Raw genomic sequence first — 16,456 nt, forward strand, 5'->3', positions numbered from 1 at the left:
ACGTAATAGGGAAGTCCAGCGGTGGTACCACTTTCAGACATGACTAGAGCATCCATTTCATCTCTGCCTTTTTGTGTGTGCTGGCATCATACTGCAGTCCTGGGCTTTCCTCACTGGTTGAGGGGGAGGATAAATTTGCTAGCTCCCTAAGTTCCCTCACCACTCACCAACCTCAAAGCCTGACTATCCCAGGGAAGACTGGTTCAGCTTGGGATGCATAGGCTCCCTGCACACTGTGATGAATGGGATATGGAACAGGACTGAAGCCAAGGAAATAAGGACATAGGGCGTACAACACTTACAGGTGGCTACTAGAGGGAGGGGAAAGCAATAAGGCCTAGTAAGAACTCAGCAATTGCCCTATCTCCAGGCTGGGCCCAGGGTCATGGTGGGTCAATCTGTTTCTGCTTTAAAAAACAAAACAAAAACCAAAAACAAACTTTATTTGACAAAAGACAAAATCAAAAGTTATTTACAGTAGTTTTTTGCTCAAATAATTCAACGGGATAACTGTCTTCTCCAGGTTTATCTCACAACCGAACCAAGCAGAGGCTGCCCCACCCCCAGCCTCCCCATCTTGCACAAGGGGGGAATGCCAACCAGAATTCAGCAGCATGGCTCCCTCACCCCTCACCCCTCACCACCTCTACCGCTCAGTGCACCACCCCAGCCCTACACACTTCCAGGGTCCCTTGCTAAAAGCATCTCCCAACAGTCACACTAGACCTGGGCTCACACACGTGGGTGGGGTAGAAGAAGCTGGGCAAACAGCAACTTCAACTAATTTTGAAGGTGCTATGTTCTTTCTTTCCCAGCTGGGCCTCAGGAGGGTGAGGATCCCTGATCCCCCTGGGACATGCAAGGAGGCAGTGGGGCGGCAAAAGAGAGAGCCTAGGAAACTTGCCCACTTAGAGCAAAGCTCCATCTCCTTAAATAACCAATCCCCATTCCCACAGCAATGGGTAGGCTGAGCTACTGAGAAGTTGGGTAGCCTCCCTGAAAACTTCAGGGATCATCCCAGAAAGGACAGAACACATGTTGCTGCCTTTCTTCTGGCCAGGTCCACCCAAGTCAGTCACTCCCCAGGAATCTCCCCCTTGTGTCTGACTTGGCAACTTCAGGAAACTACAGGCTGGAGGCTCCTGACTGGTCTTTTGGCCCAGTAACAATGTTATTCGGAACAAAAATATTTTGGCTAATAATAACCTAGGATTAGTGTTTCTTAGGATATATAAAAAGATGGGGCATATTGCTGTTGAATGCTGTCAGCAGTGAGACAGCAAAATAAAAAATGGGGAGCAGGGAGAAGAGTAAGACCAACTATGATTTGTTTCACTGTGAAGTTCAGGGCAGAGGCCTCTGCAACTCCAATTTTAAAAAAAGGTGCAACACAAAGACACAGTGAACGGGCTTCATAACTGATTTCCAGCCGCAGCCTCCTTAAAAGGCAGTTCCTCAGCAGCTGGGGGCACCATTCCTTACTTCTTCCACGAATAGTTTCTTGCCACCATCGTGGGAAAAGCTGCCCACTTGAGTCGGCTACAGGGCTTCCTGACCAGTAGATGGCTCACTTCTCTCCAAGTAGGAGCTACCGGGAGCTTTTGACATTCTGGTCCCACTAATCCAAGTTCTTAAAGGTATTCAAAACTCAGGCTGCAGGGCGAAGCTTTCAAGGATAAAGAAGGGGAAAACATTAAAGAGGAAAAAAAAAATCAACAACCAAAAAACCCACTGCCTTGGTCTAGCTTACTTCCCCCATTCCCCAAAATATAGTAAAAAATAAAAAAAAAAAAAAAAATAACCCCCCCCCCCCCCCCAAAAAAAAAAACCACCTCTCTGGTTTTATCATCCTTCTCTGCTCTGTGCTTAGAAGGTTTGGTCAGATTCTCTGTTGGACCCTCTCTTTATACTTAAGAAGGCTTTATTCCCTTCTGTGCCTGATGCAGAAAAGCCAAAGCTCCAGATTTTTTTTTTTCTTTTGGTAAATTAAAACAACAATACAACAATGTTTTGGAATTGAGAGTTAGCTGGTCCCCAAAATAAAAATACTCCTTCCTTGTAAAACACCAGTTACAGTGGTGCATGGTTCTCAGTTCATCAGACTCCATCACGCAACACACTCACTCCCCACACCTGGGCTAACTACTCCATTAATGCAAACCCCAGCAAAAAGGGAAAAATAAACACAAAGTTTAGTGAAAACCTAAACATTCAACTGGAGTCAGTTCTGTTACATCTTCTGGGTTCCTCTTCTCTTTTGTTCACACTTACGAACTTGGAATGTCCACACTTGGCTTAACAAAAAAGAGGCCCAGCTCAGGGGCATAGGTCTGAATGTGGTAGGTTTCCTATGCCCAGCCTAGGAAAGCAGGCTGGAACAAAGGTGTCCTGGGCATTCTCTGGAGAAGCAGCAGCAGCACCATGCCTGTCTCCGATCTCAATCTCATCACTGAGGAGGCCTGGAGAAATGGCAGTCAGCAGAGAGGTCCCCATCACAGTGCAGTGACACCAGCTGGCATCTCCCTGCTGAAGACCTCTGGACAGAGGAGATGACCCCGATGTTTGGCAGTGATCCAAAGAAAACCCTCTGTATGAAAGGGAACCAAAATGGAAACCCAGGACAGCTGGCTCGAGCCTCGAGCACCCCTTTTGGCAGATGCCTACTTGGGGTTTTCAGAGACTAAGGGAATAGGAGTGTGCAGTAAGGGGGGTGATGGGTCCTGCTGCTTCTGAAGCTCCATCTCAGCAGCCCTCTGTAGCGCCACCTCCACCAGCAGCTGGAAGCTACTGAAGTCCTCCTTGTCCTGCTCTGGGGGTGTGGGCGGTGGTGTGTTGAAGAGTCCACCTGTGGGGCTTCCGGCTTCAGCCCTGGTCAGTAGGGTGAGTGTGTTGCCAGGGCTCACCAGGGGCTTACGAGGCTCCAGCTCACCTTGTGGGAAGGGGGCTGCTGGCTTTTCCCCCTGGCCTGGGTGGAGTGGCATGGAGCACACAGACAAGGAGAGCACGTTGGTGGGGGCCGGTACAGACACAGCCAGCACCGAGGGGCTGCTGCCACGGGGCAGGGCCACATCTGAGGCCTTACCCCCGCGGCGAGAGATGGTGAATTGGTTGGGGTCTTTGCCATCCTTCCGAAGCATGTCTGGTAGAAGCCGCCGCCGGGCGTTGATGAACCAGTTACATATCTGGAATGCGTAGGAGTCTGTGGTCAGTTCACTCAATCAAAACCAGCTATGAAGCACCTAAGTTCCTGGCCCCAGAAACACAGCAGCCAAACAACAGAGACACAATCCCAGTCCTCAGACACATTCGTGTTAGGAATTGAGAATTGAAGTCATCATACAAGTGAATATAAAATTGCAACTATGATTCAGCCAATGAAGGGAAGGTCCAGTGGAGGGGACAATAATGGGAATACCCGATCTAGTCTTTGGTGACTCAGGATAGAACTGACAGAAGCAGGCAGGGCTTATCCCACTGGCCAGAACACCAGGAGAAACCACTAAAGGGCCTCAAGAGTGGCCTGACCTACATTTCACACTGTAGATCCTTCTCCTGACCCTTGTCTCTTCTTCCAGTTTATATTCACCAAGCAAGCACCAGCTGCTGTAGGGGGCAAAGACAGGAACCCTCTCCCCCTTACCTCCTATGTGCTGGGATATTGGGAACTGTGTGGGCTGCAGTAATGCCTAACATTACTGTTTACTGAATGGATCAAAGGCCCAGCTTTCCTTAGGGTTCCTGTACCAGTTTCTACCCCTGCTTATCACCTTTCTCGGCCCATCCCCAGGACAAGCCCCTGGGTACCTTCTTTCTGTGGACTCTATCTGCCTCTACCCAGCCAATCGGACAACCACCTATGACAGGAGCTGGTGCCTGGAGTTGGCATGGCTCCTTGCCCAGCAGGCTGCAGCTGTACCCATTCCACAGGTGCAGGGACCACTAGGCTCCTGGCCCTGTCAGGCTGGGAAAGATCCTGGTCAGGACAGATCCAGAGCCTTGTGGCTTCTCTTTCCTCTCCATTCCAGCCTGGTATGGGGGATTTTCATTCATTTTTCTTCATCTCTATGGTCTTCCCAGTACACGTGAGCACACACAACACCAGTCATCAGTGACACTGGCTGACCTGAATGCTCTATAGCTGCAGGGGAGCCCCAGAGAGAGGTAAGGCTGAACGGCTGGGCGCGGCAAAGGAAAGGAACAAGCACCTTTGATACCAAGTATCATGCCAGCCATCTCACTTGTGTTACGTTTTTTTTTTTTTTTTTAACGTTTATTTATTATTGAGAGACAGACACAGTGTGAGCAGGGGAGGGGCAGAGAGAGGGGGAGACACAGAATCCGAAGTAGGCTCCAGGCTCCAAGCTGTCAGCACAGAGCCCGATGTGGGGCTCGAACTCACGAACTGTGAGATCATGACCTGAGCTGAAGTCGGACGCTTAACTGACTGAGCCACCCAGGTGCCCCTCACTTGTGTTATGTTTAATCTGCGTACAAGCCTGGAAGGCAGTGAGCAGTGTCCCTGAAGTACTAAAAAGGGAACCAAACTCTTGAAAGACAAAGAATTTGCCCAAAGTCACACAGGCTCCAAGTGTAGAGCCAGGTCTCCTGGCTTTAGGGCCCCTACTGCTGCTCTTACTGTGCTTTGCTGTGCCTTACCAAACAGAACAGATAACTGAATAATCATGATCATAATCCTAAAACCAATCAGGTGCGGTTCTGAACATTTCTCATCTAATTACTCATTTATTCTATAGCTTATGAGACAGATTCTGTGATGATCACTTTATTTGAACCAGTGAACAGAGGCCCTGATCAGAGAGGGCTTCAGTAACTTGCTCAAGGTCACCAGTTTGAAGGCTGGCCCTGTTTCAAGCAATCCCCACTGCCAGGTGAAGAGACCGAAGCCTTCTCTGCTTGCTCAGATGCTACCATTTCTGCATCCTGCAGCTGCCTTCCCTGCTACCTGTGCTACCAGAGGATACTGAGCCTGCTCACCTTAGCTCTCCATGTGGGGGAGATGGTCAGGTCACAGTGACCTGGGTCAAGTGAAGTAGGGATGAGCATTTCTGTTGAGAAAGCAGTCTTGGGGAGGGGAGCTTAGGCGTTTACTAGCAGCTGTGTGGGCACCTAGCCCCTAGCTGCGCCTCCCATTTTGGCTTAGAATTCTGGGAAAAGAACAGCAGAAAAACACCCCCCGCCCCCACATATACTTTTCCACATGCTCACCCTGGTCCACAGAACACTTGGCAGCATACTGTCTGTTTTGTCTTCTCATCCGATAGAAATGCACAGCTGAGGGGGGCCAGACAAGGGCAGGACGCCTGAGTGCACCACTAGTGCCAGCTGTGAGGGTAGGCTATCAGGATTCTCTGTAGACCCTTCCAGCTGCCCAACCCATGCCCAAGTCAGGAAAAGAGTGTATTTGGCTTGCCCCCACTCAAGGTCCTTGGGGAGTTGGTAGGGAGAATGCCAAGGTGAATTCTGTCATTGATATGGCACAACACAGGCTGGGTGCCTGAAAGCCTCTCTCTACCATAAAACAGGGCCCCTATCTGAAAGCCTGCTGTCCTGCCAGTATTTTTTTTTTTTTTTTTTTTTATCAGTGGCTGGGATGAAGAATGTGGGAGGAATCACTGTGGCAGATGGGAGTTGAGGGGGGGAGCACCAGGAAGCTGATGAAGGCCATGAGGATCAGAGGAGGGCCTTTGAAGAAGGCAACACAAGTGCTTTAATTTTAATGTCTTTTCAACTGTGAAAGAAACAAAAGGGAGTAAGTGAAGGGCATGGAAAAGACCTTCCCTAAACATCACTGTACCTTCAATGTGTGTTGTGACCACCCATACCCAGGTGTTCTTAAAGTCATGTGGCTATCAGAATCCCCTTGAGGGGGACTTAAAAAAGTAACTATCTTGGGGTGCCTGGCTCACTCAGCTGGAAGAGTATGCGACTCTTATCTCCCAGTTGTAAGTTTGAGCCCCACGTTAGGTGTGGAGATTTTAAAAAACAAACAAAACAAAAAAACACTATCTCTCATCTGCTCTATAGATCCAGTGATGGTGGCAGGATCAGGAATGTGTTATTTTTATTTCTTTTAATGTTTATCTTTGAGAGAAAGAGAGTGCGAGCGCGCGCGAGCGTGGGGGAGGGGCAGAGAGAGGACTCAAACCCACGAACCACGAGATCATGACCCGAGACAAAGTCTGCCGCTTAACTGACCTAGCCACCCAGGTGCCCCAGGAATGTGTATTTTTAAACAAGCTCCCCCAAGTTCTGCTTCCCCGGGCTCGGGAACCAATGGTTTAACCTCCCCCCTCCCTCACCCTCCCTCCAGCTTTGGGAAAAGCTTCTCTTAGGAAGCTGCATTTGAATGGAGTCCTAATGGACTTCAAGGACTGGGGAGCTCAGCTGACCCCACATTGGTGTCTTTTTTTTTTTTTATACCAATTACATTGGGAGTTAGTTACACTGAATTCTTAGTTCACTAAATATTGTCTTCCCTCCCCACAGGACCCTACCCAAGGGCAGGGATAGTGCCTGTTCTACCAGTTTCCAGCACACAGGACAACCCCATCAGTAGTAGAGTGAAAGAGTGGGGCCTGAGCCCCCTCTGCCAGGTTACCCTTCCCTCCCCAATAGGCAAACGGCCCCTGAGAACAGTCAGAAACCACAGCAATAAAGTGGGCTTATAGGGTGTCACAGGGACCAGTGAAAACCCTTCAAAAATGACTTTTTTTTTTTTGGTCTTACCCTCCCAACTGCCTAGCCCCAGGCCAGTACCAGCAAACCAGTTAGTTAAATGACTCATTGACTTGCTAATGAGACTGCTCCTGGGCCAGTTAAAGGAGACAATCAAAAGAGCTGTCCCCAGGGAGAGAGAAAACAAGCTTGGCAAAATGCTGATGCTTGTTGAAGCCAGGTGATTGGTACCAGGAGTGCATTAGAATATTCTCTTGTGGATATTTGCAAATGTTCTTAATAAACAGCAAAATTTTTAAAATTAAATATAGGAAAAAGAGATGCCTCCAGGGACTTAAGGCAATTTTTCCCAATTGAGGGCCCCCACATTTCCTTACTTTTGAGGTCCTGCCTGTTGACATTTCCAGGACTTCTTCATTTTCCATCAATTCAACAATTATTTACTGAGCACCTACCAGATACCAGGCATTGAGCTAAACACTTGGGATCCAGTGTTAAGTAAGACTTGGCCTCTGGAGTTTGGTGTGTTCTAAAAAGCAGTTATAGTTCATTGTCCAAATGCTGACCCAGTCCTGGTACTGTGGGAGCACACATCTCCTTTGAGGGTTGGGGGGTCTCCCTGGTCAGTAGTGGGAACAAAGTGGTCTGGGGTACTGATCAGTGTGGCATGAATATGGGGGGAAGGGATGAGGCCCGCTCTGCAGACAGGGTCAAGTAATATTGTCATTAGGTTGGTAAGACTCATTGAAGGGTTTTATTTTTATTTATTTATTTTTTTTCAACGTTTTATTTTATTTTTGGGACAGAGAGAGACAGAGCATGAACGGGGGAGGGGCAGAGAGAGAGGGAGACACAGAATCGGAAACAGGCTCCAGGCTCCGAGCCATCAGCCCAGAGCCTGACGCGGGGCTCGAACTCACGGACCGCGAGATCGTGACCTGGCTGAAGTCGGACGCTTAACCGACTGCGCCACCCAGGCGCCCCTCATTGAAGGGTTTTAAATAGAGTGACAAGTGGTGTAGGAAAGCCATATTATAGAAATATTTAAGGGGTGAATGTGTAGGATTTGGTGATTGACCAAATGAGCTGAGAAAGGGCAGTTGAGGGGAACCCCTTAGAAAGGGCAGGAGCCAGCTTGGAGAAGCTTTCCAATCGAGAAATCCGAGGTGTCTGTAAGACCACCAACCAGAGGTGTATGGATAGGGGCCATTTGGGATTCATGGTATAGTTTCCACCAAGGGCCACATGGTCCCCACTGCTCCTTAACTCTCAGCATGACTCTAGAGCAGGGAGGCCACCAATGGAACCTTTCCCACCAGAACACGCCAGGATCCAGGTGCCCTTCCTCAGAAGTTTCCAAAAGCAAATCCTTGCCCCAGACCTATATTTCTCTAAATGGGATCAGGGATATATCCTCCAGGGATCCACTAGTTCTCACAAAAAGGTTTAACTTTATGTTTCCATTCCGATCTCGAGTAGGAGCACCATGGCCTCTGGTAATCCAGACTTGCTCAACTCCAGAGTCTGTGCCTTTTTCATACTACAACACCACAGCCCAGTCAGCCAAACACCATCCCCACCTACCATTTTACATTAATGCAGTTAATAGAGTCTCATTGGTTTGATATTTATTTACTTTGGAAAACTGGTTATTTTACAATTTATAGGAGCAAAAGCAAGAAGTTGTTTTTTTTTTAACCCAGTTTTATGTTTGTATGTGCTTAAACGATAATGATAATAAAAATGTTTCAAGTCAACATGACAGGAGGAAGCAGGTCCATGAAAAATAACTTCTTTAAAAGAAACTGGTACATTACTCAGATATAAGAAACAGTGACCCTGACCAAAAGCAATTTCAATACAGTATGATGTGTGGTTTGACAGCACAGGTATGAGGTTTACCAGGAATACACAGCAGTGGCCTCAAAGCTAGGCAAAGAATGCTTTCATGAGGAAATGCTTAAATGGAGTGTGCCAGTTCAGAAAAGTCAGGAAGAAGCCACAGGAGAAGGCCCAGAGGCACAGAGGTCCGAAGGTTCACAGGCCTCAGAGAAAGTAAGGACTGAGAGATGAGGCTGATGAGCTCTTGAGTTTAGACTCTATCCAGAGGACAATGGGATCCATGGAGTGTATGGCATAATCAGATTTATACTTGGGTGTTCAAGAGAATGGGCTGAGGGGAACATTTCTCTACTTGTTAGATGTTAGATAAGATGCTGTCCATTTCATGAACCGATTAGTAAACCCAATTCATGGGGCGCCTGGGTAGCTCAGTCAGTTAAGCATCAGACTTTGGCTCAGGTCATGATCTCACTGTTTCATGAGTTCAAGCCCGCCTCGGAGTCTGTGCTGACAACGTGGAGCCTCCTTGAGATTCTCCCTCTCTCTCTGCCTCTCCCCTGCTCAAGCTGTCTCTGTCTCTCTGAAAAATAAATAAACTTAAAAAAAAAAGAGAGAGAGAGAGGTGAAAATGGACTGAGGGAAAAAGGCTGGAGGCAGAAGACCAACAAAGAGCCTATCTAAGTAATCCTGGTTCTCAGGTTCCAGCCTTTGGCCTGTGTTGTTCTACATCCCATAGTTCAAGTCCACTTCTTCTGGGAGGCCTTTTGAAGCTCCAGACTGGCTTAGAAGCCCTGCCTGGGTCTCTGCTGCCTTTGTCCCAGCAGTGATCACTTTTTGCAAACACCAATGGCTAGGTCTTCCCTCAATTTCCCATCCTAGACTGGATATTCCTTGAAGGTAGGGATGTGTCTGGTTCCTTTCTGGGATCTCAACTGTAGTTGGGAGTGCTCAGTGGTATACCATGAAATACTAGGCACTGCTACTAGACATGTGGGGTCAGTCCAAGACCTATGATCTAGGAGAGATGAGGAGAAGAGCAGAAACACCCACTCTGTGCTCACTTCACAGTGAGCCTTGAATTCGTCTTCTCCGTTCCTCCCCCTTATGTGCTATGAAAGTGCCAACAATCATCTCCCTTTCTCAGTTGAGGAAATGAGGCTCAGGAAAAGGCAGTGGACCTGGCCAACGTCCAGGCTTCCTCTTGTGGAGAAGATGGGATCTGAGTCAGGGTCTGTAATTCTAGAGCCTTTCTTGCAGACAGACTCCCATTAACCACTACCCAGAAAGTATAAAGTCAGGTGACAGGAGTTCTAAGGGCTGAATACTCACCATGAGGCATCATGGAGGAGGGATGGGAGCTGGGAAGAGATGGGAGGTTCAGAGTACAGTCAGGGAAGGAGGGAGAGACAGCATCGTAGATTGAAGTAATAGGCTAGGAAAAGACAGAGGTAGAACAGGTGGCAGAGGGGCTTAGGGTGAGGCTTAGCTGGCTCATGACGGAAGCACTGGGGTCCAGTGGGGTAGGGGGTGGGCCTTTGTTAGGCTGAGGGACTGCTCTGTGTCTCTCAGGTAGGTGAGAACCAAACTGGAAGCAAAGTAGTGGTAGTCCAGGGTGTCCTGCCTCAGCACTTTGAAAACAGAACCACACCTACATATCAGCAGTTGGGGCAGTTCAAAGGAGATAATACCTTGCACTCTGACAAAAAGTAGATAACACAATTTTCAGATATGCTCATGTGCAAGGTTTACAAAGCACTTACCTTGTTTCTCTCTCTTTTTTTAAAGTTTATATATTTATTTTGACAGAGACAGTGCGAGTGGGGGAGGGGCAGAGAGAGAGAGAGGGTGAGAGAGAATCCTAAGCAGGCTCCGCACTGTAAGCTGGGAGCCTGATTCGGGGCTTGGACTCAAGGAAACTGTGGGATCATGACCTGAACCAAAACCAAGAGTCAGACACTTAACTGACTAAGCCACCAGGTGCCCCTATTTTCTTTCTTTCTTCTTTTTTTTTTTTTAAAGATTTTATTAAAAAATATTTTTTTAATGTTCGTTTATTTTTGAGAGAGAGACACACACACACAGACAGAGTGCAAGCAGGGGAGGTGCAGAGAGGGAGACACAGAATCCAAAGCAGGCTCTAGGCTCTGAGCCGTCAGTGCAAAGCCCAACATGGGCCTCCAACCCATGAGCTGTGAGATCATGACCTGAGCCGAAGTTGGATGTTTAACTGACTGAGCCAACTAGGTGCCTCAAGATTTTTGGGGCACTCTCTCCCTCTCTCTCTGCCCTACCCCTGCTCGTGCTCTGTCTTTCTCTCTCTCTCAAAAATAAATAAACGTTAACAAAAATTTTTTAAAAATTTATTTTTAAGTAATCTCTATACCCAACCTGGGGCTCGAACTCACAACCCCAAGATCAAGAGTCGCACATTCCACTGGCTGAGCCAGCCAGTCAGCACTTTCACATCCAATTCTGAATCTGCTCCTTATTAACAATTCAGGCAGGGGAAGATTCTAATCCCCACTTTACAGATGAGAGAAATCAAGATGTCTACAGCTCCTATGTAGCAGAACTGGGTTTTGAACCCAGAACCTCTGAATTCTCTGCCCTTTCCTTGACCGTGATCCCAACTCATTTTTTAACCACACTGCAGACCACTAGCTGCCTTTCTACAACCAAGTCACTATCCAAACACTGCTCTGGGGCTGGAGGCCAAATCCCAAACACTCAATGCCTTCTAGCCTTCCCATGGCCTTCATTGTTAATGACATCAAGACTTTAATAATGACGCTTTGCCTCTTCAGAACTCTCCAAAACTGATATCTAGCCCAAGGACTTCATGTCATTGTCTTCCCGTGAGGCAGGGAGAGTGGGGGGGGGGGGGGGGGCGGGGGGGAGGTAGTTCCTCATGGGGTCACAAAGTGCATTAGTGACAGGGCTTAGACAGGACTAGAACCCGGGTCTCCCGCTGCTTGCTTCTTACCTGCAGCACTGACAGGTTGGTCTGTCCAGAAAGGCTCAGCTTCTCCTGTTCTGAGGGGTAGGCGTTGTAGCGATGCAAGTACAGCCAGTCCCGGAGGATCTTCACCGACTCTTTGGGCAGGTTCCCTCTGCGCTTCCTCTTGCCTGCCAGGGAGAGGAGGCCTTCATCCTCACCCAGATCACTGTCTGACATGGTGTCTAGGGGCTAGGCTGGACCTTGGGCAAGCCTGGAACAAGTGACAAAGGGGATGGGGACATTATTACCACACATTGCCTCTCACCCTTTCCCTGTCCCCAAACACATCATTATTAGAACTTGGGACACCAGAAATGGGGGAATAGCAAATCAAAGTCTCAGGCTATACTATGGCCTGGGCAACCTAGAAGGGATGAGTCCAAGATGCCTCCATTTCATGGGGCCAGTAGATGACTACTGAAGTAAATGGCAGCTTATTAATAAGCAGTACTGGACTAGAAATAATTATAGCTACCACTAGAGTCTGTTTTCCATGCTCTGTACTGAGCACTTCACACTTATTATCTCATTCAATCCTCACAAAGCCCTTGTTAAGAGAGATACTACTATTATTGTCATTTTATAAGTAAGATAACCAAGGCCCAGAGAGAAAGCCCTTAACTTAAACAGGTACCATGAGATCCAGTAATTTCACTCCTAGGCACCTTCCAAAGAGAAATGAAAAACTTATGTTCACACAAAGCCTTCAACAGAAATGTTTACAGCAACGTTACTCGTAATAGCCAGAAGGTGGAAACAACCCAAGTGTCCATCGACGGAGGAATGGATAAGCAAAAATGTAGTCCATCCACACAGTGGAATATTATTTGGCCACAAAAAGTTGCTAAGTCCTGATCCACATTACAGTGTGGATGAGCCTTGAAAATATGCTAAGTGAAAGAAGCAAGTCACAAAGAACACATATGATTCCAACTTAATGAAATATTTAGAAGAGGCTGGACGGGAAGAGAAGGATGATAGCTAAAGGGGTATGGAGTTTCTTTTTAAGGTGATAAAAATGTTCTACAATTGACTGTGGTGGTAGCTACATAGTTGTGAATATACTAAACCATTACTTGTTTGCTTTAAATGGGTAAGTTGTATGGTATGGGAGTTACATCTCAAGAAAACTGTTATGAAAAAGAAAATTACAACTCCAGGATATAGTATGGAAATATGGTTTGGACCAAGGTTTGCCACCATCACCAACCAACTCCTCTCAAACCTCCAAAGTCTATACCATCTTGCTGCCCAGGTCTGGAAAGTCTATTAATCACCATGTCCCTACAGCAATCCACATAACATTTACTGCACCTACTGTGGACCATGCAGAGAAGAGTGTTGAGTCATCCCTATTGGTTGTCTCAGACATTCTCCTTTGTCATCTAAGCCCCTGGCTTGGTCCATGAATCAACTCCTCAAAAATTCAGATAAATGAACAAGGCTGGGCTCTGGTTTTCCCATCTTGGCTATGTGACCTTGGCAAGTGTGCTCTCCTCTCTGGGCTTGAGCCCCCTCTTCACCTGTCAAATGAAGGAAGGTGTTTCCCTAGACAACCCAAATCAGTTGCTCATCCCCCTGACAAACTTCTTGTTCACACATGCAAAAGAGATTTACATTTTAAAACCAAAAGTTCCAGGGCAAGCTAATGCCAGAATCTGGAGGCTCCTCCCTCCTCAGCCTTTTAACAGGACTCTGGCATCTCCCAGGCTGGGCCAACAGACTCTGGCATCTCCCAGGTTTTGTTTCCTCGACTTGGGCCAGAGCCCAGATATCTGGGCTGGCTAGGCCAGGCTTTCGAGGGAAGGGTCTACCCTCCCAGCCAGGCCACCTGGAGGTGAGACAGGCATTGGTTAGAGGTGCCACTCCTCAGAGAACACCAAGAGCAGGCTGCTTTCTGAAGTCAAGTTTCTGAAGTCTAGCTGGCTAGGGCAGCTGGGATCTGGGCTCGGGGATGCAGCTCTGGCAAGCTATGAGAAGTTTACTCAGGGTTATCTGTACAAATTCCACCCTGGCTACCAGCCAAGTCCCAGTCTGCAGGGTTCCCGAAGTGGCCCACGGAGATGACCCTTCAGTCTCCACAGACCTCTCTCCACTGGTGTCCTGCACTCCAGTTTACAATCCCGGAGGTTCCAACATACACCGCCCCCCACCCCCAACGAGACAGACACACACGCCCTCACCACCAGGCAACCTTCTTAACAGCGCTGAGATAACAGGCACCAAACCATCGCTGAGCTCCTAGAACCACCATGATTTTCACCGACAAACACAGCACCCACATAGTTTACTGAATCCCACGTCCAGCACGAAGAACTGGTACCCACGACACAGCCCAATTCCTGGATACATGCCTACCCACAAACTCCAACCGACCCGCCCACCCACGAACTCTGGGGAAACTCCAAACGTCATCACACCAGCGATCAATTCTTACCCCAACTGGCCTGTGGCAGCACCCTCACGACACGACACCGGGTGCACCCTCCTACACACTCCACGACGCCGACCTGCGGCCACTCCCGAACGAACTTTCTGACAACTCCCACAGCTCGCCCCGACACTCCCCCGGCCGCGCACTCAAGCTGCATTCCCAGCAGTTCACACAAAGCGCGCAGCCTCCCCCGCGGCCCAGACCTAGTCGGAGCACATGGCTCCCGGGGCGGCGGGGAATCGGCCTGCGCTAGGGGCGCCTGCACCCCTCAGCCCCCTACCCCGCGCCAGACTCGGCACCCCCGCTTTCCCTCGGACCCGAAATGTGGTGGGGCGGGGGCTCTGGAAGAAAGAAAACTCACGTGTCTGTCCCGGGGCAGGAAAAAGTTTGGTTCCCACCCCCTTCCCCCGCCACTCGGCGCTGGCTGACTCTTCGGGGCGCGGGGATGGCCGAGCCTGCGCGCTCGGCTTTGTGCTCCGAACTCGGCCCGGAGGGGGAGGGGAGGGGGCTGGGCTCCCACCTCCGCACCGCCCCCCCCCAGCCCTGCGCCCAGACTCCATGTTGGCCGCCCCCTGCCCGGGAGACTGCGCGCTTCCCCAGCGGGAGGCTCGGCTCACGCTCGGCTGGCCCGAGGGTCCGGACGCACACAAACTTTCTTCGGGTCGCCGGCCCCACGCGCCTTGCTTCCTTGGCCCGCCTGGGAGTGACAGATGCCTCCGAGACAGACTTTCCTTTGTTCCAGGAAAGGGGAACTCGCGCGGGCTCCCCAGCCCCCCAGCCCCGGGCCCTTCCCGCTGCCCCCACCCGCAGCTGTCACTCTCGACGGCCCCCACCTCGGCTTGGCCACGGCGGGGGGTGGGGGGGCACTGCCGGCGGTTAGCAACGTGCACTTTTTAAACCAAACAAACCCGCCCCCCGCGCGCTCACCCCGGCCCGGGGCAGGGGCGGCCCTCTCACAGGCTGGGATCGTAAGGAGCTGGGCCCCCCAGAAGGGCCCCGAGAGAGCTTCCAACCGGGGGGAATGGGACAGTCCCCCCACCGGCCCCCGCTCGCACCCCGCAGTCGGGGCTCACAAACACCCGAGCTCACACACCCACACTCTCACGCGCCAGGACGACGCCCCCTCCCCCGCCCGGCGGAGAAAAAGAAACTTTCCAAGTTGTCCGCGCGTTCCCCGCCCGCCTCTGTCTCCCTCCTGCGCCCCGCACTGACTTTTCGGAGCGGCTTTTCCGTCCACGCGGCCCCGGGCTTGGTCCCGGGCGTCCTGGCAGGGGGCGGGGGGCGCCGGGAGAGCGCGCCGCGTACCTGCCGGGCCTGACACTCGGCCTGACAGCTCGCGGCTGGAAAGCACCTCGCGGCCTGACGTCAGATCCCCTCTCCTCCCTCCCCCCCTCCCCCCCGCGCTTTCCTCGCCCTCCCCCACCCGCCGGGAGGGAGAAAACAAACTTTGTGCGGAGCGCGGCGAGCTACGCCCACCTCCCGCGGGGCGGGCTGTCGGCGGCCAGGGGCTTCGTCCCGCCCACCGCTCCCGGAGGGGGCGGGGCCGGGAGGGCACCTTCTTCCTGCGCCCACCCCCACCCTCAGGAATGCCACATGGCCTCTGAGGAGGAGTGGTGGGAACCCTGCCTCCGGAGAGTCCGCTTGGGGGCAGGAAGTGGCCCGTTCCTCCTTTCGTAGAGCGTTTCCGGAGCGCCTACTGTGTGCTCGGTGCTGGGAGTGCGGGCCGTTACGGAGGCGAGAAGTCATGCAAAACCTGACGCGTGTGGGAACGCTCCCTCCGCCACATCTCCCGCCGGCGGTGGAATTGTTCCCATTGCACCGAGAGGAAACTGAGGCCCGGTTAGTCCGGGGATTTCCTCCTAGCTGGTGAGGACCTGGCTCTGAATGCGACGCCTCTTCTGCCCTCAGTGGCCGGTAGAGTCGGGTAGAAGGCTGCCTGGGAGACAACCCCAAAGCACGTAGCTCCTGGGTCTAGGACACGAGTGGCGGCCAGAGGTAAAAACAGCGCTTAAGGAGTGTTTGTAACACAGCGATGGCGAGCGAGACCCCTGGTGTGTACCATCCCGTCTAATCCTTGGGTTATGGGGTTGGTCCTGTTAACGAATCCGCTCCTGGTTTACCCATGAACTGCAGAGGCCTCTAGACTCACAGTCAGCTAGTGTCATTCAGCCCAGGAGGGTCGGACAGCGGAGCCCAGCCCTTTGCCCACTGAGGCAGACCACCTGACTGGAAACCCCCAGCACTCCTCGCTGGTTTCTCTTTCCTCTGTCCACCACTCCCAACCCAGCGTGTTCCTTTTGGTATTCTCCAGCGGCGCCAGCACTTTCTTCTCTGCGCTTTGCTGTGTACCACAAAGTGAAATGCCTGTTGACCGGACCCCCTTTGCTTTCCCACCAGACTTTGTATCCCCCAGAGCGAGGCAGCACGGAGTCAGCCTAAATCTGGGCAAGGCCTTTTCTGGGCCTCTGGGTCCTCATCTGGTCCCA

At 50.9% G+C, this 16,456-nt stretch overlaps 1 protein-coding gene across 5 annotated transcripts; it reads right to left on the reverse strand.

Annotated features, from left to right (window-relative positions):
- Positions 1-427: 427 nt before the first annotated feature.
- TGIF2 (TGFB induced factor homeobox 2) lies at positions 428-15,550 on the reverse strand. Of its 5 annotated transcripts, none has more exons than XM_027070027.2 (3): positions 15,417-15,550; positions 11,522-11,747; positions 428-3,182 (listed from the first exon to the last, which is right to left on the reverse strand). In XM_027070027.2, exons 2-3 carry the CDS (start codon positions 11,711-11,713, stop codon positions 2,661-2,663), a joined length of 714 nt encoding a protein of 237 aa, XP_026925828.1. In that variant the 5' UTR covers positions 11,714-11,747; positions 15,417-15,550; the 3' UTR covers positions 428-2,660. The 5 variants fall into 5 exon arrangements, with proteins under 5 accessions (XP_026925828.1, XP_026925829.1, XP_026925826.1 ...); XM_027070028.2 differs by lacking the exon at positions 15,417-15,550 and adding an exon at positions 15,276-15,365; XM_027070025.2 differs by lacking the exon at positions 15,417-15,550 and adding an exon at positions 15,183-15,332.
- Between the last annotated feature and the right edge of the window lie 906 nt (positions 15,551-16,456).

Source organism: Acinonyx jubatus, chromosome A3 (genome assembly GCF_027475565.1).
Source record: "Acinonyx jubatus isolate Ajub_Pintada_27869175 chromosome A3, VMU_Ajub_asm_v1.0, whole genome shotgun sequence".
Lineage (NCBI taxonomy): Eukaryota > Metazoa > Chordata > Mammalia > Carnivora > Felidae > Acinonyx > Acinonyx jubatus.

What these genes read in the sequence shown, in the direction of transcription:
- TGIF2 (XM_027070027.2), bottom strand. Translation starts at nt 11,713, where the DNA reads ATGTCAGACAGTGATCTGGGTGAGGATGAAGGCCTCCTCTCCCTGGCA. An exon ending in CCAACCTGTCAGTGCTGCAG is followed by an intron (nt 3,183 to 11,521) that starts GTAAGAAGCAAG and finishes TACGCATTCCAG; the next exon opens with ATATGTAACTGGTTCATCAA.